At 40.6% G+C, this 27,872-nt stretch overlaps 1 protein-coding gene across 1 annotated transcript in view; it reads left to right on the top strand.

Annotated features, from left to right (window-relative positions):
* The window catches only part of LOC112239942 (glutamate receptor ionotropic, NMDA 2D-like), a 106,476-nt gene that overhangs the window by 17,388 nt on the left and 61,216 nt on the right, over positions 1 to 27,872 (top strand). The window contains exons 4-7 of the mRNA XM_042305126.1: positions 11,303 to 11,456; positions 15,692 to 15,817; positions 19,287 to 19,516; positions 26,896 to 27,056. Coding sequence (XP_042161060.1) covers positions 11,303 to 11,456; positions 15,692 to 15,817; positions 19,287 to 19,516; positions 26,896 to 27,056 — 671 coding nt within the window. The remainder of the gene's footprint in view (positions 1 to 11,302; positions 11,457 to 15,691; positions 15,818 to 19,286; positions 19,517 to 26,895; positions 27,057 to 27,872) is intronic.

Below are 27,872 nucleotides of genomic sequence, written 5' to 3'. Positions count from 1 at the left end.
ATCCTATAATAATGTGTTATAAGGCCAGTGTACTCCTCTATCTCTCTGAATGTAGTTTATCCTATAATAATGTGTTATAAGACCAGTGTACCCCTCTATCTCTCTGAATGTAGTTTATCCTATAATAATGTGTTATAAGGCCAGTGTACCCCTCTATCTCTCTGAATGTAGTTTATCCTATAATAATGTGTTATGTGGCCAGTGTACCCCTCTACCTCTCTGACTGTAGTTTCTGCTATAATAATGTGTTACAAGACCAGTGTACTCCTCTATCTCTCTGACTGTAGTTTCTCCTATAATAATGTGTTATAAGACCAGTGTACCCCTCTACCTCTCTGAATGTAGTTTATCCTATAATAATGTGTTATGTGGCAGTGTACTCCTCTATCTCTCTGACTGTAGTTTATCCTATAATAATGTGTGATAAGGCCAGTGTACCCCTCTATCTCTCTGAATGTAGTATATCATATAATAATGTGTTATAAGACCAGTGTACCCCTCTATCTCTCTGACTGTAGTTTATCCTATAATAATGTGTTATAAGGCCAGTGTACCCCTCTATCTCTCTGAATGTAGTTTATCCTATAATACTGTGTTATAATAATGTGTTATGTGGCAGTGTACCCCTCTATCTCTCTGACTGTAGTTTATCCTATAATAATGTGTTATGAGGCAGTGTACCCCTCTATCTCTCAGAATTTAGTTTATCCTATAATAATGTGTTATAAGGCCAGTGTACCCCTTTATCTCTCTGAATGTAGTTTATCCTATAATAATGTGTTATGAGGCAGTGTACTACTCTATCTCTCTGAATGTAGTTTCTCCTATAATAATGTGTTATAAGACCAGTGTACCCCTCTACCTCTCTGAATGTAGTTTATCCTATAATAATGTGTTATAAGGCCAGTGTACTCCTCTATCTCTCTGACTGTAGTTTATCCTATAATAATGTGTTATAAGGCCAGTGGACTCCTCGATCTCTCTGACTGTAGTTTATCCTATAATAACGTGTTATAAGACCAGTGTATCCCTCTACCTCTCTGAATGTAGTTAATCCTATAATAATGTGTTATAAGGCCAGTGTACCCCTCTATCTCTCTGAATGTAGTTTATCCTATAATAATGTGTTATATGGCAGTGTACCCCTCTATCTCTCTGACTGTAGTTTATCCTATAATAATGTGTTATAAGATCATTGTACCCCTCTATCTCTCTGAATGTAGTTTATCTTATAATACTGTGTTATAATACTGTGTTATAATAATGTGTTATAAGGCCAGTGTGCCCATCTATCTCTCTGACTGTAGTTTAAACTATAATAATGCGTTATGTGGCAGTGTACCCCTCTATCTCTCTGAATGTAGTTTATCTTATAATACTGTGTTATAATAATGTGTTATGTGGCAGTGTACCCCTCTATCTCTCTGAATGTAGTTTATCTTATAATACTGTGTTATAATAATGGGTTATGTGGCAGTGTACCCCACTATCTCTCTGAATGTAATTTTCCTATAATAATGTGTTATGTGGCAGTGTACTCCTCTATCTCTCTGAATGTAGTTTATCTTATAATACTGTGTTATAATAATGGGTTATGTGGCAGTGTACCCCACTATCTCTCTGAATGTAATTTTCCTATAATAATGTGTTATGTGGCAGTGTACTCCTCTATCTCTCTGAATGTAGTTTATCCTATGATAATGTGTTATGTGGCAGTGTACTCCTCTATCTCTCTGAATGTAGTTTATCCTATGATAATGTGTTATGTGGCAGTGTACTCCTCTATCTCTCTGACTGTAGTTTATCCTATAATAAAGTGTTATGTGGCCAGTGTACCCCTCTATCTCTCTGAATGTAGTTTATCTTATAATACTGTGTTTTAATAATGGGTTATGTGGCAGTGTACCCCTCTATCTCTCTGAATGTAGTTTATCCTATAATAATGTGTTATGTGGCCAGTGTACCCCTCTATCTCTCTGAATGTAGTTTATCCTATAATAATGTGTTATAAGGCCAGTGTACCCCTCTATCTCTCTGAATGTAGTTTATCATATAATAATGTGTTATAAGACCAGTGTACCCCTCTATCTCTCTGACTGTAGTTTATCCTATAATAATGTGTTATAAGGCCAGTGTACCCCTCTATCTCTCTGAATGTAGTTTATCCTATAATACTGTGTTATAATAATGTGTTATGTGGCAGTGTACCCCTCTATCTCTCTGACTGTAGTTTATCCTATAATAATGTGTTATGAGGCAGTGTACCCCTCTATCTCTCTGAATTTAGTTTATCCTATAATAATGTGTTATAAGGCCAGTGTACCCCTTTATCTCTCTGAATGTAGTTTATCCTATAATAATGTGTTATGAGGCAGTGTACTACTCTATCTCTCTGAATGTAGTTTCTCCTATAATAATGTGTTATAAGGCCAGTGTACTCCTCGATCTCTCTGACTGTAGTTTCTCCTATAATAATGTGTTATAAGACCAGTGTATCCCTCTACCTCTCTGAATGTAGTTAATCCTATAATAATGTGTTATAAGGCCAGTGTACTACTCTATCTCTCTGAATGTAGTTTCTCCTATAATAATGTGTTATAAGGCCAGTGTACTCCTCGATCTCTCTGACTGTAGTTTATCCTATAATAATGTGTTATAAGATCATTGTACCCCTCTATCTCTCTGAATGTAGTTTATCTTATAACACTGTGTTATAATACTGTGTTATAATAATGTGTTATAAGGACAGTGTGCCCATCTATCTCTCTGACTGTAGTTTAAACTATAATAATGCGTTATAAGGCCAGTGTACCCCTCTATCTCTCTGAATGTAGTTCATCTTATAATACTGTGTTATAATAATGGGTTATGTGGCAGTGTACCCCTCTATCTCTCTGAATGTAATTTTCCTATAATAATGTGTTATGTGGCAGTGTACTCCTCTATCTCTCTGAATGTAGTTTATCCTATGATAATGTGTTATGTGGCAGTGTACTCCTCTATCTCTCTGACTGTAGTTTATCCTATAATAATGTGTTATGTGGCCAGTGTACCCCTCTATCTCTCTGAATGTAGTTTATCCTATGATAATGTGTTATGTGGCAGTGTACTCCTCTATCTCTCTGACTGTAGTTTATCCTATAATAATGTGTTATGTGGCCAGTGTACCCCTCTATCTCTCTGAATGTAGTTTATCTTATAATACTGTGTGATAATAATGGGTTATGTGCCAGTGTACCCCTCTATCTCTCTGAATGTAGTTTATCCTATAATAATGTGTTATGTGGCCAGTGTACCCCTCTATCTCTCTGAATGTAGTTTATCCTATAATAATGTGTTATAAGGCCAGTGTACTCCTCTATCTCTCTCAATGTAGTTTATCCTATAATAATGTGTTATATGGCAGTGTACCCCTCTACCTCTCTGAATGTAGTTTATCCTATAATAATGTGTTATAAGATCATTGTACCCCTCTATCTCTCTGAATGTAGTTTATCTTATAATACTGTGTTATAATACTGTGTTATAATAATGTGTTATAAGGCCAGTGTGCCCATCTATCTCTCTGACTGTAGTTTAAACTATAATAATGTGTTATAAGGCCAGTGTGCCCATCTATCTCTCTGACTGTAGTTTAAACTATAATAATGTGTTATGTGGCAGTGTACCCCTCTATCTCTCTGAATGTAGTTTATCTTATAATACTGTGGTATAATAATGGGTTATGTGGCAGTGTACCCCTCTATCTCTCTGAATGTAATTTTCCTATAATAATGTGTTATGTGGCAGTGTACTCCTCTATCTCTCTGACTGTAGTTTATCCTATAATAATGTGTTATGTGGCCAGTGTACCCCTCTATCTCTCTGAATGTAGTTTATCCTATGATAATGTGTTATGTGGCAGTGTACTCCTCTATCTCTCTGACTGTAGTTTATCCTATAATAATGTGTTATGTGGCCAGTGTACCCCTCTATCTCTCTGAATGTAGTTTATCTTATAATACTGTGTTATAAGGCCAGTGTACTCCTCTATCTCTCTGAATGTAGTTTATCTTATAATACTGTGTTATAATAATGGGTTATGTGGCAGTGTACCCCTCTATCTCTCTGAATGTAGTTTATCTTATAATACTGTGTTATAAGGCCAGTGTACTCCTCTATCTCTCTGAATGTAGTTTATCTTATAATACTGTGTTATAATAATGTGTTATGTGGCCAGTGTACCCCTCTATCTCTCTGAATGTAGTTTATCCTATAATAATGTGTTATAAGGCCAGTGTACTCCTCTATCTCTCTGAATGTAGTTTATCCTATAATAATGTGTTATGTGGCCAGTGTACTCCTCTATCTCTCTGAATGTAGTTTATCCTATAATAATGTGTTATGTGGCAGAGTACCCCTCTATCTCTCTGAATGTAGTTTATCCTGTAATAATGTGTTATAAGGCCAGTGTACCCCTCTACCTCTCTGACTGTAGTTTATCCTATAATAATGTGTTATGTGGCAGAGTACCTGTTACGTTTTTCTTCCGTCGAAAGAGAGTCGGACCAAAATGCAGGGTGGTTGATAATATACATCTTTAATGAAGATGAATAAGAACAATACAAAACAACAAACGGAACGTGAAAACCTATACAGCCTAACTGGTGAATACAAAACACTGAGACAGGAACAATCACCCACTAAGCACTCAAAGAATATGGCTGCCTAAATATGGTTCCCAATCAGAGACAACGAGAATCACCTGCCTCTGATTGAGAACCGCCTCAGGCAACCATAGACTTTGCTAGAACACCCCACTAAGCCACAATCCTAAAACCTACGAAAAAACCCCATACATAAACACAACACAAAATAAACCCATGTCACACCCTGGCCTGACCAAATAAATATAGAAAACACAAAATACTAAGACCAGGGCGTGACAGTACCCCTCTACCTCTCTGAATGTAGTTTATCCTATAATAATGTGTTATGTGGTCAGTGTACTCCTCTATCTCTCTGAATGTAGTTTATCCTATAATAATGTGTTATGTGGCCAGTGTACCCCTCTACCTCTCTGACTGTAGTAGTTTCTGCTATAATAATGTGTTATAAGACCAGTGTACTCCTCTATCTCTCTGACTGTAGTTTCTCCTATAATAATGTGTTATAAGACCAGTGTACCCTCTCTACCTCTCTGAATGTAGTTTATCCTATAATAATGTGTTATGTGGCAGTGTACTCCTCTATCTCTCTGAATGTAGTTTATCCTATAATAATGTGTTATGTGGCCAGTGTACCCCTCTATCACTCTGACTGTAGTTTATCCTGTAATAATGTGTTATAACGCCAGTGTACTCCTCTATCTCTCTGACTGTAGTTTATCCTATAATAATGTGTTATGTGGCCGGTGTGCCCATCTATCTCTCTGAATGTAGTTTATCCTATAATAATGTGTTATAAGGCCAGTGTACTCCTCTATCTCTCTCAATGTAGTTTATCCTATAATAATGTGTTATGTGGCCAGTGTACCCCTCTATCTCTCTGACTGTAGTTTATCCTGTAATAATGTGTTATAACGCCAGTGTACCCCTTTATCTCTCTGAATGTAGTTTATCCTATAATAATGTGTTATAAGGCCAGTGTACCCCTTTATCTCTCTGAATGTAGTTTATCCTATAATAATGTGTTATGAGGCAGTGTACTACTCTATCTCTCTGAATGTAGTTTATCCTATAATACTGTGTTATAATAATTTGTTATGTGGCAGTGTACCCCTCTATCTCTCTGACTGTAGTTTATCCTATAATAATGTGTTATGAGGCAGTGTACCCCTCTATCTCTCTGAATTGAGTTTATCCTATAATAATGTGTTATAAGGCCAGTGTACCCCTTTATCTCTCTGAATGTAGTTTCTCCTATAATAATGTGTTATAAGACCAGTGTACCCCTCTACCTCTCTGAATGTAGTTTATCCTATAATAATGTGTTATATGGCAGTGTACCCCTCTACCTCTCTGAATGTAGTTTATCCTATAATAATGTGTTATAAGATCATTGTACCCCTCTATCTCTCTGAATGTAGTTTATCTTATAATACTGTGTTATAATACTGTGTTATAATAATGTGTTATAAGGCCAGTGTGCCCATCTATCTCTCTGACTGTAGTTTAAACTATAATAATGCGTTATAAGGCCAGTGTACCCCTCTATCTCTCTGAATGTAGTTTACATATAATAATACTGTGTTATAATAATGTGTTATGTGGCAGTGTACCCCTCTATCTCTCTGAATGTAGTTTATCTTATAATACTGTGGTATAATAATGGGTTATGTGGCAGTGTACCCCTCTATCTCTCTGAATGTAATTTTCCTATAATAATGTGTTATGTGGCAGTGTACTCCTCTATCTCTCTGAATGTAGTTTATCCTATGATAATGTGTTATGTGGCAGTGTACTCCTCTATCTCTCTGACTGTAGTTTATCCTATAATAATGTGTTATGTGGCCAGTGTACCCCTCTATCTCTCTGAATGTAGTTTATCTTATAATACTGTGTTATAAGGCCAGTGTACTCCGCTATCTCTCTGAATGTAGTTTATCTTATAATACTGTGTTATAATAATGTGTTATGTGGCCAGTGTACCCCTCTATCTCTCTGAATGTAGTTTATCCTATAATACTGTGTTATAAGGCCAGTGTACTCCTCTATCTCTCTGAATGTAGTTTATCCTATAATAATGTGTTATGTGGCCAGTGTACTCCTCTATCTCTCTGAATGTAGTTTATCCTATAATAATGTGTTATGTGGCAGAGTACCTGTTACGTTTTTCTTCCGTCGAAAGAGAGTCGGACCAAAATGCAGGGTGGTTGATAATATACATCTTTAATGAAGATGAATAAGAACAATACAAAACAACAAACGGAACGTGAAAACCTATACAGCCTAACTGGTGAATACAAAACACTGAGACAGGAACAATCACCCACTAAGCACTCAAAGAATATGGTTCCCAATCAGAGACAACGAGAATCACCTGCCTCTGATTGAGAACCGCCTCAGGCAACCATAGACTTTGCTAGAACACCCCACTAAGCCACAATCCTAAAACCTACGAAAAACCCCCATACATAAACACAACACAAAATAAACCCATGTCACACCCTGGCCTGACCAAATAAATATAGAAAACACAAAATACTAAGACCAGGGCGTGACAGTACCCCTCTACCTCTCTGAATGTAGTTTATCCTATAATAATGTGTTATGAGGTCAGTGTACTCCTCTATCTCTCTGAATGTAGTTTATCCTATAATAATGTGTTATGTGGCCAGTGTACCCCTCTATCTCTCTGAATGTAGTTTATCCTATAATAATGTGTTATGTGGCAGTGTACTCCTCTATCTCTCTGAATGTAGTTTATCCTATAATAATGTGTTATGTGGCAGTGTACTCCTCTATCTCTCTGAATGTAGTTTATCCAATAATAATGTGTTATAAGACCAGTGTACTCCTCTATCTCTCTGAATGTAGTTTATCCTATAATAATGTGTTATAAGACCAGTGTACTCCTCTATCTCTCTGAATGTAGTTTATCCTATAATAATGTGTTACAAGACCAGTGTACTCCTCTATCTCTCTGACTGTAGTTTCTCCTATAATAATGTGTTATAAGACCAGTGTACCCCTCTACCTCTCTGAATGTAGTTTATCCTATAATAATGTGTTATGTGGCAGTGTACTCCTCTATCTCTCTGAATGTAGTTTATCCTATAATAATGTGTTATGTGGCCAGTGTACCCCTCTATCACTCTGACTGTAGTTTATCCAATAATAATGTGTTATGAGGCAGTGTACTCCTCTAGCTCTCTGACTGTAGTTTATCCTATAATAATGTGTTATGTGGCCAGTGTACCCCTCTATCTCTCTGAATGTAGTTTATCCTATAATAATGTGTTATAAAACCAGTGTACCCCTCTATCTCTCTGAATGTAGTTTATCATATAATAATGTGTTATAAGACCAGTGTACCCCTCTATCTCTCTGACTGTAGTTTATCCTATAATAATGTGTTATAAGGCCAGTGTACCCCTCTATCTCTCTGAATGTAGTTTATCCTATAATACTGTGTTATAATAATTTGTTATGTGGCAGTGTACCCCTCTATCTCTCTGACTGTAGTTTATCCTATAATAATGTGTTATGAGGCAGTGTACCCCTCTATCTTTCTGAATTGAGTTTATCCTATAATAATGTGTTATAAGGCCAGTGTACCCCTTTATCTCTCTGAATGTAGTTTATCCTATAATAATGTGTTATGAGGCAGTGTACTACTCTATCTCTCTGAATGTAGTTTCTCCTATAATAATGTGTTATAAGACCAGTGTACCCCTCTACCTCTCTGAATGTAGTTTATCCTATAATAATGTGTTATATGGCAGTGTACCCCTCTACCTCTCTGAATGTAGTTTATCCTATAATAATGTGTTATAAGATCATTGTACCCCTCTATCTCTCTGAATGTAGTTTATCTTATAATACTGTGTTATAATACTGTGTTATAATAATGTGTTATAAGGCCAGTGTGCCCATCTATCTCTCTGACTGTAGTTTATCCTATAATAATGTGTTATGTGGCAGTGTACCCCTCTATCTCTCTGAATGTAGTTTATCTTATAATACTGTGTTATAAGGCCAGTGTACCCCTCTATCTCTCTGAATGTAGTTTATCTTATAATACTGTGTTATAATAATGTGTTATGTGGCAGTGTACCCCTCTATCTCTCTGAATGTAGTTTATCTTATAATACTGTGTTATAATAATGGGTTATGTGGCAGTGTACCCCTCTATCTCTCTGAATGTAATTTTCCTATAATAATGTGTTATGTGGCAGTGTACTCCTCTATCTCTCTGAATGTAGTTTATCCTATGATAATGTGTTATGTGGCAGTGTACTCCTCTATCTCTCTGACTGTAGTTTATCCTATAATAATGTGTTATGTGGCCAGTGTACCCCTCTATCTCTCTGAATGTAGTTTATCTTATAATACTGTGTTATAAGGCCAGTGTACTCCTCTATCTCTCTGAATGTAGTTTATCTTATAATACTGTGTTATAATAATGGGTTATGTGGCCAGTGTACCCCTCTATCTCTCTGAATGTAGTTTATCCTATAATAATGTGTTATGTGGCCAGTGTACTCCTCTATCTCTCTGAATGTAGTTTATCCTATAATAATGTGTTATGTGGCAGAGTACCTGTTACGTTTTTCTTCCGTCGAAAGAGAGTCGGACCAAAATGCAGGGTGGTTGATAATATACATCTTTAATGAAGATGAATACGAACAATACAAAACAACAAACGGAACGTGAAAACCTATACAGCCTAACTGGTGAATACAAAACACTGAGACAGGAACAATCACCCACTAAGCACTCAAAGAATATGGTTCCCAATCAGAGACAACGAGAATCACCTGCCTCTGATTGAAAACCGCCTCAGGCAACCATAGACTTTGCTAGAACACCCCACTAAGCCACAATCCTAAAACCTACGAAAAAACCCCATACATAAACACAACACAAAATAAACCCATGTCACACCCTGGCCTGACCAAATAAATAAAGAAAACACAAAATACTAAGACCAGGGCGTGACAGTACCCCTCTACCTCTCTGAATGTAGTTTATCCTATAATAATGTGTTATGAGGTCAGTGTACCCCTCTATCTCTGAATGTAGTTTATCCTATAATAATGTGTTATAAGGCCAGTGTACCCCTCTATCTCTGAATGTAGTTTATCCTATAATAATGTGTTATGTGGTCAGTGTACCCCTCTATCTCTGAATGTAGTTTATCCTATAATAATGTGTTATAAGGCCAGTGTACCCCTCTATCTCTGAATGTAGTTTATCCTATAATAATGTGTTATGTGGTCAGTGTACTCCTCTATCTCTCTGAATGTAGTTTATCCTATAATAATGTGTTATGTGGCCAGTGTACCCCTCTACCTCTCTGACTGTAGTAGTTTCTGCTATAATAATGTGTTATAAGACCAGTGTACTCCTCTATCTCTCTGACTGTAGTTTCTCCTATAATAATGTGTTATAAGACCAGTGTACCCTCTCTACCTCTCTGAATGTAGTTTATCCTATAATAATGTGTTATGTGGCAGTGTACTCCTCTATCTCTCTGAATGTAGTTTATCCTATAATAATGTGTTATGTTGCCAGTGTACCCCTCTATCTCTCTGACTGTAGTTTATCCTGTAATAATGTGTTATAACGCCAGTGTACTCCTCTATCTCTCTGACTGTAGTTTATCCTATAATAATGTGTTATGAGGCAGTGTACCCCTCTATCTCTCTGACTGTAGTTTATCCTATAATAATGTGTTATGTGGCCGGTGTGCCCATCTATCTCTCTGAATGTAGTTTATCCTATAATAATGTGTTATAAGGCCAGTGTACTCCTCTATCTCTCTCAACGTAGTTTATCCTATAATAATGTGTTATGTGGCCAGTGTACCCCTCTATCTCTCTGACTGTAGTTTATCCTGTAATAATGTGTTATAACGCCAGTGTACCCCTTTATCTCTCTGAATGTAGTTTATCCTACAATAATGTGTTATGTGGCAGTGTACTCCTCTATCTCTCTGACTGTAGTTTATCCTATAATAATGGGTTATGAGGCAGTGTACCCCTCTATCTCTCTGACTGTAGTTTATCCTATAATAATGGGTTATGAGGCAGTGTACCCCTCTATCTCTCTGAATGTAGTTTATCCAATAATAATGTGTTATGTGGCCAGTGTACCCCTCTACCTCTCTGACTGTAGTTTCTGCTATTATAATGTGTCATAAGACCAGTGTACTCCTCTATCTCTCTGACTGTAGTTTATCCTATAATAATGTGTTATAAGGCCAGTGTACTCCTCTATCTCTCTGACTGCAGTTTCTCCTATAATAATGTGTTATAAGACCAGTGTACCCCTCTACCTCTCTGAATGTAGTTTCTGCTATTATAATGTGTCATAAGACCAGTGTACTCCTCTATCTCTCTGACTGTAGTTTGTCCTATAATAATGTGTTATAAGGCCATTGTACCCCTCTATCTCTCTGAATGTAGTTTATCCTATAATAATGTGTTATGTGGCCAGTGTACCCCTCTATCTCTCTGAATGTAGTTTATCCTATAATAATGTGTTATGTGGCAGTGTACTCCTCTATCTCTCTGAATGTAGTTTATCCTATAATAATGTGTTATGTGGCAGTGTACTCCTCTATCTCTCTGAATGTAGTTTCTCCTCCTGTCCATCAGGTGGTGGGACAGCGAGCAGATATGGCCATCGGATCCCTCACCATCAACGAGGAGAGGTCAGAGGTCGTGGACTTCTCCGTCCCCTTCGTGGAGACAGGCATCAGCGTCATGGTCTCCCGTAGCAATGGAACCGTCTCACCCTCTGCCTTCCTGGGTGAGTGAAGGAACTGATGAGGTTGAAGTAAATCTGGACATTATTGATGCTCCAGGTTAAAATGAAATTCCCACTTGCACATGACTCTCCACCCCCTCCCTATCTAGCTCTGACTTTGCTGATAGCTACTTTATTGAGGAAAAGTGTACTTACAATGACAGTGATGTGTGGTTGTGCCACCTAGCTACTGTATGTTAAGATGAATGCACTAACTGTAAGTCACTCTGGATAAGTGTAAGGGGTGGCAGGGAAGTGCAACGCAGGAGAGCAGAACTTGGTGAATAGCCAGAGCAGTTTAATATATAAAACTAACAGCATATAAAACAACAAACACATGGGCTCCAGTAACACATAGCACACCAGTGACACAAAGCACACCAGTGACACATAGCACACCAGTGACACAAAGCACACCAGTAACACATAGCACACCAGTAACACATAGCACACCAGTAACACATAGCACACCAGTGACACATAGCACACCAGTAACACATAGCACACCACTAACACATAGCACACCAGTAACACACCAGTAACACATAGCACACCAGTAACACATAGCACACCAGTGACACATAGCACACCAGTAACACATAGCACACCAGTAACACATAGCACACCAGTAACACATAGCACACCAGTAACACATAGCACACCAGTGACACATAGCACACCAGTAACACATAGCACACCAGTAACACATAGCACACCAGTAACACATAGCACACCAGTGACACATAGCACACCAGTGACACAAAGCACACCAGTAACACATAGCACACCAGTAACACATAGCACACCAGTGACACAAAGCACACCAGTGACACATAGCACACCAGTGACACAAAGCACACCAGTAACACATAGCACAAGAACTTACAATAAACAATTCCCGACAAGGACATGGGGGAAACAGGGGGAAAATATACAACATGTAGTTAGGGATTTGAAACCAGGTGAGTGTGAAAACAAGACAAAACAAATGGAACATGAAAAATGGATCGGCAATGGCTATAAGACCGGTGACGTCGACCACTAAACACCGCCCGAACAAGGAGAGGAACCGACTTCGGTAGAAGTCGTGACAATAGGAGAGTCTGCTAAATGAATAAAATGTAAATGAACGTTATGCACAGATCTAAGATCAGCTTACCCTCTCCCAATTCAAAAGTGCTGTGTTTCCATCAAATGGTTCAATCTTTACTTGCGTTTGTTGTTACTTTTACTTTGTCACGTCGGTTCAGCTTATACTTCAAATCAAATCAAATCAAATAAAATAAAATTTTATTTGTCACATACACATGGTTAGCAGATGTTAATGCGAGTGTAGCGAAATGCTTGTGCTTCTAGTTCCGACAATGCAGTAATAACGAGCAAGTAATCTAACTAACAATTCCAAAAAAACTACTGTCTTATACACAGTGTAAGGGGATAAAGAATATGTACATAAGGATATATGAATGAGTGATGGTACAGAGCAGCATAGGCAAGATACAGTAGATGATATCGAGTACAGTATATACATATGAGATGAGTATGTAAACCACGTGGCATAGTTAAAGTGGCTAGTGATACATGTATTACATAAGGATGCAGTCGATGATATAGAGTACAGTATCAACGTATGCATATGAGATGAACAATGTAGGGTAAGTAACATTATATAAGGTAGCATTGTTTAAAGTGGCTAGTGATATATTTACATCATTTCCCATCAATTCCCATGATTAAAGTGGCTGGAGTAGAGTCAGTGTCATTGACAGTGTGTTGGCAGTAGCCACTCAATGTTAGTGGTGGCTGTTTAACAGTCTGATGGCCTTGAGATAGAAGCTGTTTTTCAGTCTCTCGGTCCCAGCTTTGATGCACCTGTACTGACCTCGCCTTCTGGATGACAGCGGGGTGAACAGGCAGTGGCTCGGGTGGTTGATGTCCTTGATGATCTTTATGGCCTTCCTGTAGCATCGGGTGGTGTAGGTGTCCTGGAGGGCAGGTAGTTTGCCCCCGGTGATGCGTTGTGCAGACCTCACTACCCTCTGGAGAGCCTTACGGTTGAGGGTGGTGCAGTTGCCATACCAGGCGGTGATACAGCCCGCCAGGATGCTCTCGATTGTGCATCTGTAGAAGTTTGTGAGTGCTTTTGGTGACAAGCCAAATTTCTTCAGCCTCCTGAGGTTGAAGAGGCGCTGCTGCGCCTTCTTCACGATGCTGTCTGTGTGAGTGGACCAATTCAGTTTGTCTGTGATGTGTATGCCGAGGAACTTAAAACTTGCTACCCTCTCCACTACTGTTCCATCGATGTGGATGGGGGGTGTTCCCTCTGCTGTTTCCTGAAGTCCACAATCATCTCCTTAGTTTTGTTGACGTTGAGTGTGAGGTTATTTTCCTGACACCACACTCCGAGGGCCCTCACCTCCTCCCTGTAGGCCGTCTCGTCGTTGTTGGTAATCAAGCCTACCACTGTTGTGTCGTCCGCAAACTTGATGATTGAGTTGGAGGCGTGCATGGCCACGCAGTCGTGGGTGAACAGGGAGTACAGGAGAGGGCTCAGAACGCACCCTTGTGGGGCCCCAGTGTTCCAGTCTGTCAGCAGGTGAAATCATTTTTTAGATTGAATTACAGTGAACAGAATGGACTGGAAGACACAGAAACACTGGATCATAGTGGTGGGTCATGCTGTGTTAGCTAGCTGGTTTGTTTGCTCGCAGAGCTCTGTAACTTAGATTGGTTTGGACTCTGATGGATTCTCAGTCGCCTCGATCAACAAATCAAATCCAATTGTATTAGTCACATGCGCCAAATACAACAGGTGTAGACCTTACAGTGAAATGTTTACCTACGAGCCCCTAACCAACAATGCAGTTTTAAAAAATATGATAAGAATAAGAAATGAAAGTAACAAGTAATTAAAGAGCAGCAGTAAAATAACAATAGCGAGACTATATACGGGGGGTCCTGGTACAGATTCAGTGTGTGGGGGCACCGGTACAGAGTCAGTGTGTGGGGGCACTGGTACAGAGTCAGTGTGTGGGGGCACCGGTACAGAGTCAGTGTGTGGGGCACCAGTACAGAGTCAGTGTGTGGGGCACCAGTACAGAGTCAGTGTGTGGGGGTACCGGTACAGAGTCAATGTGTGGGGTACAGGTACAGAGTCAGTGTGTGGGGGTACAGGTACAGAGTCAGTGTGTGGGGGTACCGGTACAGAGTCAATGTGTGTGGGTACCGGTACAGAGTCAGTGTGTGGGGGTACAGGTACAGAGTCAGTGTGTGGGGGCACCGGTACAGAGTCAGTGTGTGGGGGCACCGGTACAGAGCCAGTGTGAGGGGGTACAGGTTAGTTTAGGTAATATGTACATGTAGGTAGAGTTATGAAAGTGTTCTAAGTTGTGTTTATACTGAATGTCTTTGTTGATCCTCTCTCCCTCCTCTCCTCTCCTCTCCCTCTCTCCTCTCCTCTCCTCTCTCCTCTCCTCTCCTCCTCTCCTCTCCTCTCCTCTCCTCTCCTCTCCTCTCCCCTCTCCTCTCCTCTCCTCTCCTCTCCTCCTCCTCTCCTCTCCTCTCCTCTCCTTTCCCCTCCTCTCCTCTCCTCTCCTCTCCTCTTCTCTCCTCTCCCCGCCCCTCCTCTCCCTCCCCTCCCTCTCCTCTCCCTCCTCTCTCCTCTCCTCTCCTCTCCTCTCCTCTCCTCTCCCTCCTCTCCTCTCCTCCCTCTCCTCTCCCTCCTCCCCTCCTCCTCTCCTCTCCTCTCCCCTCCTCTCCCTCCTCTCCTCTCCTCTCCTCTCCTCTCCCTCCCCTCCCCTCCTCTCTCCCTCTCCTCTCCTCTCCTCTCCTCTCCTCTCCTCTCTCCTCTCCTCTCCTCTCCTCTCCTCTCCTCTCCTCTCCTCTCCTCTCTCTCTCCTCTCCTCCCCGCCTCCTCTCCTCTCCTCTCTCTCCTCTCCTCTCCTCTCCTCTCCTCTCTCCTCCTCTCCTCTCCTCTCCTCTCTCCTCTCCTCTCCTCTCCCTCCTCCTCTCCTCTCCTCTCCTCTCCTCTCCTCTCCTCCTCTCTCCTCTCCTCTCCCTCCTCTCCTCCTCTCCTCTCCTCTCCTCTCCTCTCCTCCCCCTCCTCTCCTCCCCTCTCTCTCCCCTCCTCTCCTCTCCTCCCCTCCTCTCCCTCCCCTCCTCTCCTCTCCTCCCCTCCCCTCCTCTCCTCTCCTCTCCTCCTCTCCCCTCCTCTCCCCTCCTCTCCTCTCCTCCCTCAGAGCCCTACAGTCCAGCGGTGTGGGTGATGATGTTCGTCATGTGCCTGACCGTGGTGGCTGTGACCGTCTTCATATTTGAGTTCTTCAGTCCAGTCGGCTACAACCGCAGCCTTTCCAGCGGAAAGAGTAAGTGACAGAGTTCCATTAGAAAGAGGATATGCTGGGTCCATGTTTGGAAGCCATGTTGTTTCCTAGGTGACTGAATGGATACACAATTCCATACAGTTGTTCTATATGTTCAATGTCTCATAGATCATGTGACAGAACATTCCAGAATACCCTCCCTACACTGTGTTTGGCTGATTTACATGTCCATCACCACAGAACATTTCTATGCCTTGGTTGTGCTGTTGTTGATGATGTTGGTTGGTCAGTCAATCAAGTATCACTGCAGAAACATTGATTGGTATGAAAGTGTGTGTATCAGTGGATGGAAACCAATATTGTCTCTCATATGTTGTATTGCAGCCCTATATGTTTAATATTGAAGCAGACATTTATTATTTAGCAGTGCAGTTTGCACCGCTGTCATATTCTGTATGATTCCTGCCTCTGTCCGATACCTCCGCGCTCTCTCTCCTTCTCTCTCTCTCTCTTAGGTCTCTCTCCCTCTCTCTTTCCTCTCTCTCTCTCTCTCTCTCCCTCTCCTTCTCTTTCTTAGGTCTCTCTCTCTCTTAGGTCTCTCTCTCTCTTAGTTCTCTCTCTCTCATCTTTTACAGCATGACTGCTGCGCTGTACATATTTTACCTCTCTACCTCTCTGTCCTCCTCTCACACATTCCCTTCATCTCTCATCTCAGTGTTGAAAGCGGTGGTGTTCAATATTTATTGAAAGTGCTTGAGAGGGAATCAGCAAGGTATTATTTACTTATATCAAATCAAAGTTTATGTGTCACGTGCACGGTATACAACAGGTGTAAACAGTACAGTGAAATGCTTACTTTAAAGCTCTTCCTCATCAATGCAGTGTTCAGTACCAAAGGTAAAGAAATAGAAAATCCACAATAGGATCTTAAGAAGAGCATGGAATCAATACTAGGTCAGATCAAATAAAAACAGGAAATAAAACACCTTAAAAACAGGAAATATACCTTATCATAAGGCATGGATCAGTCATTCCAGGGGTTTTGGATATTTAGTTCATATTGAGTGGAACAATATTGTCCATAACGTTGCTTACAGTAAAATGGGTTGAAAACACTGTTTCACGAGCCAATACTAACTAGCGATACCAATAGACTTCCAGTCATTGCGCTATCTGCTAGCATGCTGGTATCCCTTTAACACTGCAGGCCTTCATTTAAAGCTCTATTGGTATCTGCTAGCATGCTGGTATCCCTTTAACACTGCAGGCCTTCATTTAAAGCTCTATTGGTATCTGCTAGCATGCTGGTATCCCTTTAACACTGCAGGTCTTCATTTAAAGCTCTATTGGTATCTGCTAGCATGCTGGTATCCCTTTAACACTGCAGGCCTTAGGTTTAAAGCTCTATTGGTATCTGCTAGCATGCTGGTATCCCTTAAACACTGCAGGCCTTCATTTAAAGCTCTATTGGTATCTGCTAGCATGCTGGTATCCCTTTAACACTGCAGGTCTTCATTTAAAGCTCTATTGGTATCTGCTAGCATGCTGGTATCCCTTTAACACTGCAGGCCTTCATTTAAAGCTCTATTGGTATCTGCTAGCATGCTGGTATCCCTTTAACACTGCAGGCCTTCATTTAAAGCTCTATTGGTATCTGCTAGCATGCTGGTATCCCTTTAACACTGCAGGCCTTCATTTAAAGCTCTATTGGTATCTGCTAGCATGCTGGTATCCCTTTAACACTGCAGGCCTTCATTTAAAGCTCTATTGGCATCTGCTAGCATGCTGGTATCCCTTTAACACTGCAGGCCTTCATTTAAAGCTCTATTGGTATCTGCTAGCATGCTGGTATCCCTTTAACACTGCAGGCCTTCATTTAAAGCTCTATTGGTATCTGCTAGCATGCTGGTATCCCTTTAACACTGCATGCCTTCATTTAAAGCTCTATTGGTATCTGCTAGCATGCTGGTATCCCTTTAACACTGCAGGTCTTCATTTAAAGCTCTATTGGTATCTGCTAGCATGCTGGTATCCCTTTAACACTGCAGGCCTTCATTTAAAGCTCTATTGGTATCTGCTAGCATGCTGGTATCCCTTTAACACTGCAGGCCTTCATTTAAAGCTCTATTGGTATCTGCTAGCATGCTGGTGTCCCTTTAACACTGCAGGTCTTCATTTAAAGCTCTATTGGTATCTGCTAGCATGCTGGTATCCCTTTAACACTGCAGGCCTTAATTTAAAGCTCTATTGGTATCTGCTAGCATGCTGGTATCCCTTAAACACTGCAGGCCTTCATTTAAAGCTCTATTGGTATCTGCTAGCATGCTGGTATCCCTTTAACACTGCAGGTCTTCATTTAAAGCTCTATTGGTATCTGCTAGCATGCTGGTATCCCTTTAACACTGCAGGCCTTCATTTAAAGCTCTATTGGTATCTGCTAGCATGCTGGTATCCCTTTAACACTGCAGGCCTTCATTTAAAGCTCTATTGGTATCTGCTAGCATGCTGGTATCCCTTTAACACTGCAGGCCTTCATTTAAAGCTCTATTGGTATCTGCTAGCATGCTTGTATCCCTTTAACACTGCAGGCCTTCATTTAAAGCTCTATTGGTATCTGCTAGCATGCTGGTATCCCTTTAACACTGCAGGCCTTCATTTAAAGCTCTATTGGCATCTGCTAGCATGCTGGTATCCCTTTAACACTGCAGGCCTTCATTTAAAGCTCTATTGGTATCTGCTAGCATGCTGGTATCCCTTTAACACTGCAGGCCTTCATTTAAAGCTCTATTGGTATCTGCTAGCATGCTGGTATCCCTTTAACACTGCATGCCTTCATTTAAAGCTCTATTGGTATCTGCTAGCATGCTGGTATCCCTTTAACACTGCAGGTCTTCATTAAAGCTCTATTGGTATCTGCTAGCATGCTGGTATCCCTTTAACACTGCAGGCCTTCATTTAAAGCTCTATTGGTATCTGCTAGCATGCTGGTATCCCTTTAACACTGCAGGCCTTCATTTAAAGCTCTATTGGTATCTGCTAGCATGCTGGTATCCCTTTAACACTGCAGGCCTTCATTTAAAGCTCTCATTGGCATCTGCTAGCATGCTGGTATCCCTTTAACACTGCAGGCCTTCATTTAAAGCTCTATTGGTATCTGCTAGCATGCTGGTATCCCTTTAACACTGCAGGCCTTCATTTAAAGCTCTATTGGTATCTGCTAGCATGCTGGTATCCCTTTAACACTGCAGGCCTTCATTTAAAGCTCTATTGGTATCTGCTAGCATGCTGGTATCCCTTTAACACTGCAGGCCTTCATTTAAAGCTCTATTGAGAGGACTGTTGACTGGATGCACTCATACTTTTCCAGTGAGGGACTCTCCTCCTCCTTGTCCCTCACGTCCTCCCTCTCTCTCTCTCTCTCTCTCTCTCCCTCATACCCCACCCCACCAAACTCCCTCTCTGCCCCAACCCTGGTCTCCCCCCACCCCCTCCTGTCCCTCTCTCCATCCAGAGGCAGGAGGCTCTACGTTCACCATAGGAAAGTCTGTGTGGTTGCTGTGGGCCATTGTGTTCAATAACTCGGTCCCAGTGGAGAACCCCAGAGGAACCACCAGTAAGATCATGGTGCTGATCTGGGCCTTCTTCGCTGTCATCTTCCTGGCTTCCTACACAGCCAACCTGGCTGCCTTCATGATCCAGGAGGAGTACATAGACACTGTCTCTGGACTCTCAGACAAAAAGGTAAACATAGAAGAATGATGGTGTGTTTTTTTTGTAAGGTGGGTAAGGGTTATAGGTAAGGGTTATAGGTAAGGGTTATAGGTAAGGGTTATAGGTAAGGGTTATAGTTAAGGGTTATAGGTAGGGGTTATAGGTAAGGGTTATAGGTAAGGGTTATAGGTAAGGGTTATAGGTAAAGGGTTATAGGTAAGGGTTATAGGTAAGGGTTATAGGTAAGGGTTATAGGTAAGGGTTATAGGTAAGGGTTTATAGGTTATAGGTAAGGGTTATAGGTAAGGGTTATAGGTAAGGGTTATAGGTAAGGGTTATAGGTAAGGGTTATAGGTAAGGGTTATAGGTAAGGGTTATAGGTAAGGGTTATAGGTAAGGGTTATAGGTAAGGGTTATAGGTAAGGGTTATAGGTAAGGGTTATAGGTAAGGGTTATAGGTAAAGGGTTATAGGTAAGGGTTATAGGTAAGGGTTATAGGTAAGGGTTATAGGTAAGGGTTATAGGTAAGGGTTATAGGTAAGGGTTATAGGTAAGGGTTATAGGTAAGGGTTATAGGTAAGGGTTATAGGTAAGGGTAAGGGTTATAGGTAGGGTTATAGGTAAGGGTTATAGGTAAGGGTTATAGGTAAGGGTTATAGGTAAGGGTTATAGGTAAGGGTTATAGGTAAGGGTTATAGGTAAGGGTTATAGGTAAGGTTATAGGTAAGGGTTATAGGTAAGGGTTATAGGTAAGGGTTATAGGTAAGGGTTATAGGTAAGGGTTATAGGTAAGGGTTATAGGTAAGGGTTATAGGTAAAGGTTATAGGTAAGGGTTATAGGTAAGGGTTATAGGTAAGGGTTATAGGTAAGGGTTATAGGTAAGGGTTATAGGTAAGGGTTATAGGTAAGGGTTATAGGTAAGGGTTATAGGTAAGGGTTATAGGTAAGGGTTATAGGTAAGGGTTATAGGTAAGGGTTATAGGTAAAGGGTTATAGGTAAGGGTTATAGGTAAGGGTTATAGGTAAGGGTTATAGGTAAGGGTTATAGGTAAGGGTTATAGGTAAGGGTTATAGGTAAGGGTTATAGGTAAGGGTTATAGGTAAGGGTTATAGGTAGGGGTTATAGGTAAGGGTTATAGTTAAGGGTTATAGGTAAGGGTTATAGGTAAGGGTTATAGGTAAGGGTTATAGGTAAAGGGTTATAGGTAAGGGTTATAGGTAAAGGGTTATAGGTAAGGGTTATAGGTAAGGGTTATAGGTAAGGGTTATAGGTAAGGGTTATAGGTAAGGGTTATAGGTAAGGGTTATAGGTAGGGGTTATAGGTAAAGGTTATAGGTAAGGGTTATAGGTAAAGGTTATAGGTAAGGGTTATAGGTAAGGGTTATAGTTAAGGTTATAGGTAAGGGTTATAGGTAGGGGTTATAGGTAAGGGTTATAGGTAAGGGTTATAGGTAAAGGTTATAGGTAAGGGTTATAGGTAAAGGTTATAGGTAAGGGTTATAGGTAAGGGTTATAGGTAAAGGTTATAGGTAAGGGTTATAGGTAAGGGTTATAGGTAGGGGTTATAGGTAAGGGTTATAGGTAAGGGTTATAGGTAAGGGTTAGGGTTATAGGTAGGGGTTATAGGTAAGGGTTATAGGTAAGGGTTATAGGTAAGGGTTATAGGTAAGGGGGTTATAGGTAAGGGTTATAGGTAAGGGTTATAGGTAAGGGTTATAGGTAAGGGTTATAGGTAAGGGTTATAGGTAAGGGTTATAGGTAAGGGTTATAGGTAAGGGTTATAGGTAAGGGTTATAGGTAAGGGTTATAGGTAGGGTTATAGGTAAGGGTTATAGGTAAGGGTTATAGGTAAGGGTTATAGGTAAGGGTTATAGGTAAGGGTTATAGGTAAGGGTTATAGGTAAGGGTTATAGGTAAGGGTTATAGGTAAGGGTTATAGGTAAGGGTTATAGGTAAGGGTTATAGGTAAGGGTTATAGGTAAGGGTTATAGGTAAGGGTTATAGGTAAGGGTTATAGGTAAGGGTTATAGGTAAGGGTTATAGGTAAGGGTTATAGGTAAGGGTTATAGGTAAGGGTTATAGGTAAGGGTTATAGGTAAGGGTTATAGGTAAGGGTTATAGGTAAGGGTTATAGGTAAGGGTTATAGGTAAGGGTTATAGGTAAGGGTTATAGGTAAGGGTTATAGGTAAGGGTTATAGGTAAGGGTTATAGGTAAGGGTTATAGGTAAGGGTTATAGGTAAGGGTTATAGGTAAGGGTTTAGGTAAGGGTTAAGGGTTATAGGTAGGTTATAAGGGTTATAGGTAAGGGTTATAGTTAAGGGTTATAGGTAAGGGTTATAGGTAAGGGTTATAGGTAAGGGTTATAGGTAAGGGTTATAGGTAAGGGTTATAGGTAAGGGTTATAGGTAAGGGTTATAGGTAAGGGTTATAGGTAAGGGTTATAGGTAAGGGTTATAGGTAAGGGTTATAGGTAAGGGTTATAGGTAAGGGTTATAGGTAAAGGGTTATAGGTAAGGGTTATAGGTAAGGGTTATAGGTAAGGGTTATAGGTAAGGGTTATAGGTAAGGGTTATAGGTAAGGGTTATAGGTAAGGGTTATAGGTAGGTTATAGGTAAGGGGTTATAGGTAAGGGTTATAGGTAAGGGTTATAGGTAAGGGTTATAGGTAAGGGTTATAGGTAAGGGTTATAGGTAAGGGTTATAGGTAAGGGTTATAGGTAAGGGTTATAGGTAAGGGTTATAGGTAAGGGTTATAGGTAAGGGTTATAGGTAAGGGTTATAGGTAAGGGTTATAGGTAAGGGTTATAGGTAAGGGTTATAGGTAAGGGTTATAGGTAGGGTTATAGGTAAGGGTTATAGGTAGGGGTTATAGGTAAGGGTTATAGGTAAGGGTTATAGGTAAGGGTTATAGGTAAGGGTTATAGGTAAGGGTTATAGGTAAGGGTTATAGGTAAGGGGTTATAGGTAGGTAAGGGTTATAGGTAAGGGTTATAGGTAAGGGTTATAGGTAAGGGTTATAGGTAAGGGTTATAGGTAAGGGTTATAGGTAAGGGTTATAGGTAAGGGTTATAGGTAAGGGTTATAGGTAAGGGTTATAGGTAAGGGTTATAGGTAAGGGTTATAGGTAAGGGTTATAGGTAAGGGTTATAGGTAAGGGTTATAGGTAAGGGTTATAGGTAAGGGTTATAGGTAAGGGTTATAGGTAAGGGTTATAGGTAAGGGTTATAGGTAAGGGTTATAGGTAAGGGTTATAGGTAAGGGTTATAGGTAAGGGTTATAGGTAAGGGTTATAGGTAAGGGTTATAGGTAAGGGTTATAGGTAAGGGTTATAGGTAAAGGTTATAGGTAAGGGTTATAGGTAAGGGTTATAGGTAAGGGTTATAGGTAAGGGTTATAGGTAAGGGTTATAGGTAAGGGTTATAGGTAAAGGTTATAGGTAAGGGTTATAGGTAAGGGTTATAGGTAAGGGTTATAGGTAAGGGTTATAGGTAAGGGTTATAGGTAAGGGTTATAGGTAAGGGTTATAGGTAAGGGTTATAGGTAAGGGTTATAGGTAAAGGGTTATAGGTAAGGGTTATAGGTAAGGGTTATAGGTAAGGGTTATAGGTAAGGGTTATAGGTAAGGGTTATAGGTAAGGGTTATAGGTAAGGGTTATAGGTAAGGGTTATAGGTAAGGGTTATAGGTAAGGGTTATAGGTAAGGGTTATAGGTAAGGGTTATAGGTAAGGGTTATAGGTAAGGGTTATAGGTAAGGGGTTATAGGTAAGGGTTATAGGTAAGGGTTATAGGTAAGGGTTATAGGTAAGGGTTATAGGTAAGGGTTTATAAGGTTATAGGTAAGGGTTATAGGTAAGGGTTATAGGTAAAGGTTATAGGTAAGGGTTATAGGTAAGGGTTATAGGTAAGGGTTATAGGTAAGGTTATAGGTAAGGGTTATAGGTAAGGGTTATAGGTAAGGGTTATAGGTAAGGGTTATAGGTAAAGGGTTATAGGTAAGGGTTATAGGTAAGGGTTATAGGTAAGGGTTATAGGTAAGGGTTATAGGTAAGGGTTATAGGTAAGGGTTATAGGTAAGGGTTATAGGTAAGGGTTATAGGTAAGGGTTATAGGTAAGGGTTATAGGTAAGGGTTATAGGTAAGGGTTATAGGTAAGGGTTATAGGTAAGGGTTATAGGTAAGGGTTATAGGTAAGGGTTATAGGTAAGGGTTATAGGTAAGGGTTATAGGTAAGGGTTATAGGTAAGGGTTATAGGTAAGGGTTATAGGTTATAGGGTTATAGGTAAGGGTTATAGGTAAGGGTTATAGGTAAGGGTTATAGGTAAGGGTTATAGGTAAGGGTTATAGGTAAGGGTTATAGGTAAGGGTTATAGGTAAGGGTTATAGGTTATAAGGGTTATAGGTAAAGGTTATAGGTAAGGGTTATAGGTAAGGGTTATAGGTAAGGGTTATAGGTAAGGGTTATAGGTAAGGGTTATAGGTAAGGGTTATAGGTAAGGGTTATAGGTAAGGGTTATAGGTAAGGGTTATAGGTAAGGGTTATAGGTAAGGGTTATAGGTAAGGGTTATAGGTAAGGGTTATAGGTAAGGGTTATAGGTAAGGGTTATAGGTAAGGGTTATAGGTAAGGGTTATAGGTAAGGGTTATAGGTAAGGGTTATAGGTAAGGGGTTATAGGTAAGGGTTATAGGTAAGGGTTATAGGTAAGGGTTATAGGTAAGGGTTATAGGTAAGGGTTATAGGTAAGGGTTATAGGTAAGGGTTATAGGTAAGGGTTATAGGTAAGGGTTATAGGTAAGGGTTATAGGTAAGGGTTTATAGGTAAGGGTTATAGGTAAGGGTTATAGGTAAGGGTTATAGGTAAGGGTTATAGGTAAGGGTTATAGGTAAGGGTTATAGGTAAGGGTTATAGGTAAGGGTTATAGGTAAGGGTTATAGGTAGGGTTATAGGTAAGGGTTATAGGTAAGGGTTATAGGTAAGGGTTATAGGTAAGGGTTATAGGTAAGGGTTATAGGTAAGGGTTATAGGTAAGGGTTATAGGTAAGGGTTATAGGTAAGGGTTATAGGTAAGGGTTATAGGTAAGGGTTATAGGTAAGGGTTATAGGTAAGGGTTATAGGTAAGGGTTATAGGTAAGGGTTATAGGTAAGGGTTATAGGTTATAAGGGTTATAGGTAAGGGTTATAGGTAAGGGTTATAGGTAAGGGTTATAGGTAAGGGTTATAGGTAAGGGTTATAGGTAAGGGTTATAGGTAAGGTTATAGGTAAGGGTTATAGGTAAGGGTTATAGGTAAGGGTTATAGGTAAGGGTTATAGGTAAGGGTTATAGGTAAGGGTTATAGGTAAGGGTTATAGGTAAGGGTTATAGGTAAGGGTTATAGGTAAGGGTTATAGGTAAGGGTTATAGGTAAGGGTTATAGGTAAGGGTTATAGGTAAGGGTTATAGGTAAGGGTTATAGGTAAGGGTTATAGGTAGGGGTTATAGGTAAGGGTTATAGGTAAGGGTTATAGGTAAGGGTTATAGGTAAGGGTTATAGGTAAGGGTTATAGGTAAGGGGTTATAGGTAAGGGTTATAGGTAAGGGTTATAGGTAAGGGTTATAGGTAAGGGTTATAGGTAAGGGTTATAGGTAAGGGTTATAGGTAAGGGTTATAGGTAAGGGTTATAGGTAAGGGTTATAGGTAAGGGTTATAGGTAAGGGTTATAGGTAAGGGTTATAGGTAAGGGTTATAGGTAAGGGTTATAGGTAAGGGTTATAGGTAAGGGTTATAGGTAAGGGTTATAGGTAAGGGTTATAGGTAAGGGTTATAGGTAAGGGTTATAGGTAAGGGTTATAGGTAAGGGTTATAGGTAAGGGTTATAGGTAAGGGTTATAGGTAAGGGTTATAGGTAAGGGTTATAGGTAAGGGTTATAGGTAAGGGTTATAGGTAAGGGTTATAGGTAAGGGTTATAGGTAAGGGTTATAGGTAAGGGTTATAGGTAAGGGTTATAGGTAAGGGTTATAGGTAAGGGTTATAGGTAAGGGTTATAGGTAAGGGTTATAGGTAAGGGTTATAGGTAAGGGTTATAGGTAGGGTTATAGGTAAGGGTTATAGGTAAGGGTTATAGGTAAGGGTTATAGGTAAGGGTTATAGGTAAGGGTTATAGGTAAGGGTTATAGGTAAGGGTTATAGGTAAGGGTTATAGGTAAGGGTTATAGGTAAGGGTTATAGGTAAGGGTTATAGGTAAGGGTTATAGGTTAAGGTAAGGGTTATAGGTAAGGGTTATAGGTAAGGGTTATAGGTAAGGGTTATAGGTAAGGGTTATAGGTAAGGGTTATAGGTAAGGGTTATAGGTAAGGGGTTATAGGTAAGGGTTATAGGTAAGGGTTATAGGTTAAGGGTTATAGGTAAGGGTTATAGGTAAGGGTTATAGGTAAGGGTTATAGGTAAGGGTTATAGGTAAGGGTTATAGGTAAGGGTTATAGGTAAGGGTTATAGGTAAGGGTTATAGGTAAGGGTTATAGGTAAGGGTTATAGGTAAGGGTTATAGGTAAGGGTTATAGGTAAGGGTTATAGGTAAGGGTTATAGGTAAGGGTTATAGGTAAGGGTTATAGTTAAGGGTTATAGGTAAGGGTTATAGTTAAGGGTTATAGGTAAGGGTTATAGGTAAGGGTTATAGGTAAGGGTTATAGGTAAGGGTTATAGGTAAGGGTTATAGGTAAGGGTTATAGGTAGGGTTAAGGGTTATAGGTAAGGGTTATAGGTAAGGGTTATAGGTAAGGGTTATAGGTAAGGGTTATAGGTAAGGGTTATAGGTAAGGGTTATAGGTAAGGGTTATAGGTAAGGGTTATAGGTAAGGGTTATAGGTAAGGGTTATAGGTAAGGGTTATAGGTAAGGGTTATAGGTAAGGGTTCGATTTTGATGTACCAATGTTTAAAAATATGTTCAGTTTAACATCAATTTCACTCGCAAGCACACATTGATGTCCAGGCTCTCTCTCTCTCTCTCTCTCTCTCTCTCTCTCTCTCTCTCTCTTTCTTTCTTTCTCTCTCTCTCTCTGCTTTCTGATGTTCAATGTTTTGGTAGAATATGATAGCATGGTATTTTGAGCTTGATGTTGAGTGTATTGTCATGGTCTATTACAGCTCAGTGCTTTATGGTCAATACTTTGTTGTCGTGATACTGCTCAGTGTTATGGTGATTGGACATGGCTACAGATACACTTATTTTACAATACAACTGGATTCATACGGTTTATGTGATTTGGTCTCTATGGTTCTCTGATGTAGAAAAAAATATACTTCCTTGTACTGTAGCAAAGCACAGGCTTCTCCCCTCTATTCAAACATAGGCCCATTGTTTCTTCATAAAATAGGGATGTTTAGCCCTACTCAAACTCCCCTTTCTCACCTCTCTTTCAGTTCCAGCACCCCACAGAGCAGTACCCCCCTCTGAAGTTTGGCACGGTGCCCAATGGAAGTACAGAGAAGAACATCCGCAGTAACTACCCTGGCATGCACCATTACATGGTCAAATATAACCAGAGAGGGGTGGAGGACGCCATTAACAACCTCAAGACTGGGTCTGTCTTTCTTTCTGTCCCCTCTGGGATCTGAACTATGTCTATGAGATGATCCCCCTCACTCTCACTCTTTCCCCTAAACTTCCCTCTCACAATATCAACCTCTCTCCCTAAAACTTCTCACCCAAAAATTCCTCTCTGTCCCACTCTATATTACAGAAACAGTCAAATACTTCCCCCCTCTCCTCTCCTTCTCTCTCCATCCCTCTCCTCTACCCTCTCCTGTCCTTCTCTCTCCATCTCTCTGCTCTACCCTCTCCTCCCCTTCTTTCGCCATCCCTCTCCTCTATCCTCTCCTCTCCTTCTTGCTGCATCCCTCCCCTCTACACTCTCCTCTCCTTCTCTCTGCATCCCTCTCCTCTACTCTCTCCTCCTTCTTGCTGCATCCCTACCCTCTACACTCTCCTCTCCTTCTCTCTGCATCCCTCTCCTCTACTCTCTCCTCTCCTTCTCGCTGCATCCCTCCCCTCTACCCTTTCATCTCCCCTCCTCCTCTCCTTCTCTCTGCATCCTCCCCTCTACCCTCTCCTCTCCCCTCTCTCCTCTCCTTCTCTCGGCATCCCTCTCCTCTCCTTCACTCTGCATCCCCCTCTACCCTCTCATCCTCTCCCCTCTCCTCTCCCCTCTCCTCTCCTTATCTCTGCATCCTCCCCTCTACCCTCTCCCCTCTCCTCTCCTTCTCTCTGCATCCCTCTCCTCTCCACTCTCCTCTCCTTCTTTCTCCATCCCTCCCCTCTACCTTCTCCTCTCCCTCTCCTCTCCTTCTCTCTGCATCCCTCTCCTCTCTCTCCTCTCCTTCTTTCTCCATCACTCTCC

Source organism: Oncorhynchus tshawytscha, linkage group LG23, assembly GCF_018296145.1.
Source record: "Oncorhynchus tshawytscha isolate Ot180627B linkage group LG23, Otsh_v2.0, whole genome shotgun sequence".
Lineage (NCBI taxonomy): Eukaryota > Metazoa > Chordata > Actinopteri > Salmoniformes > Salmonidae > Oncorhynchus > Oncorhynchus tshawytscha.
The sequence above is the reverse complement of the archived record's forward strand: the minus strand, read 5'-3'. Positions and strand labels throughout refer to the sequence as shown.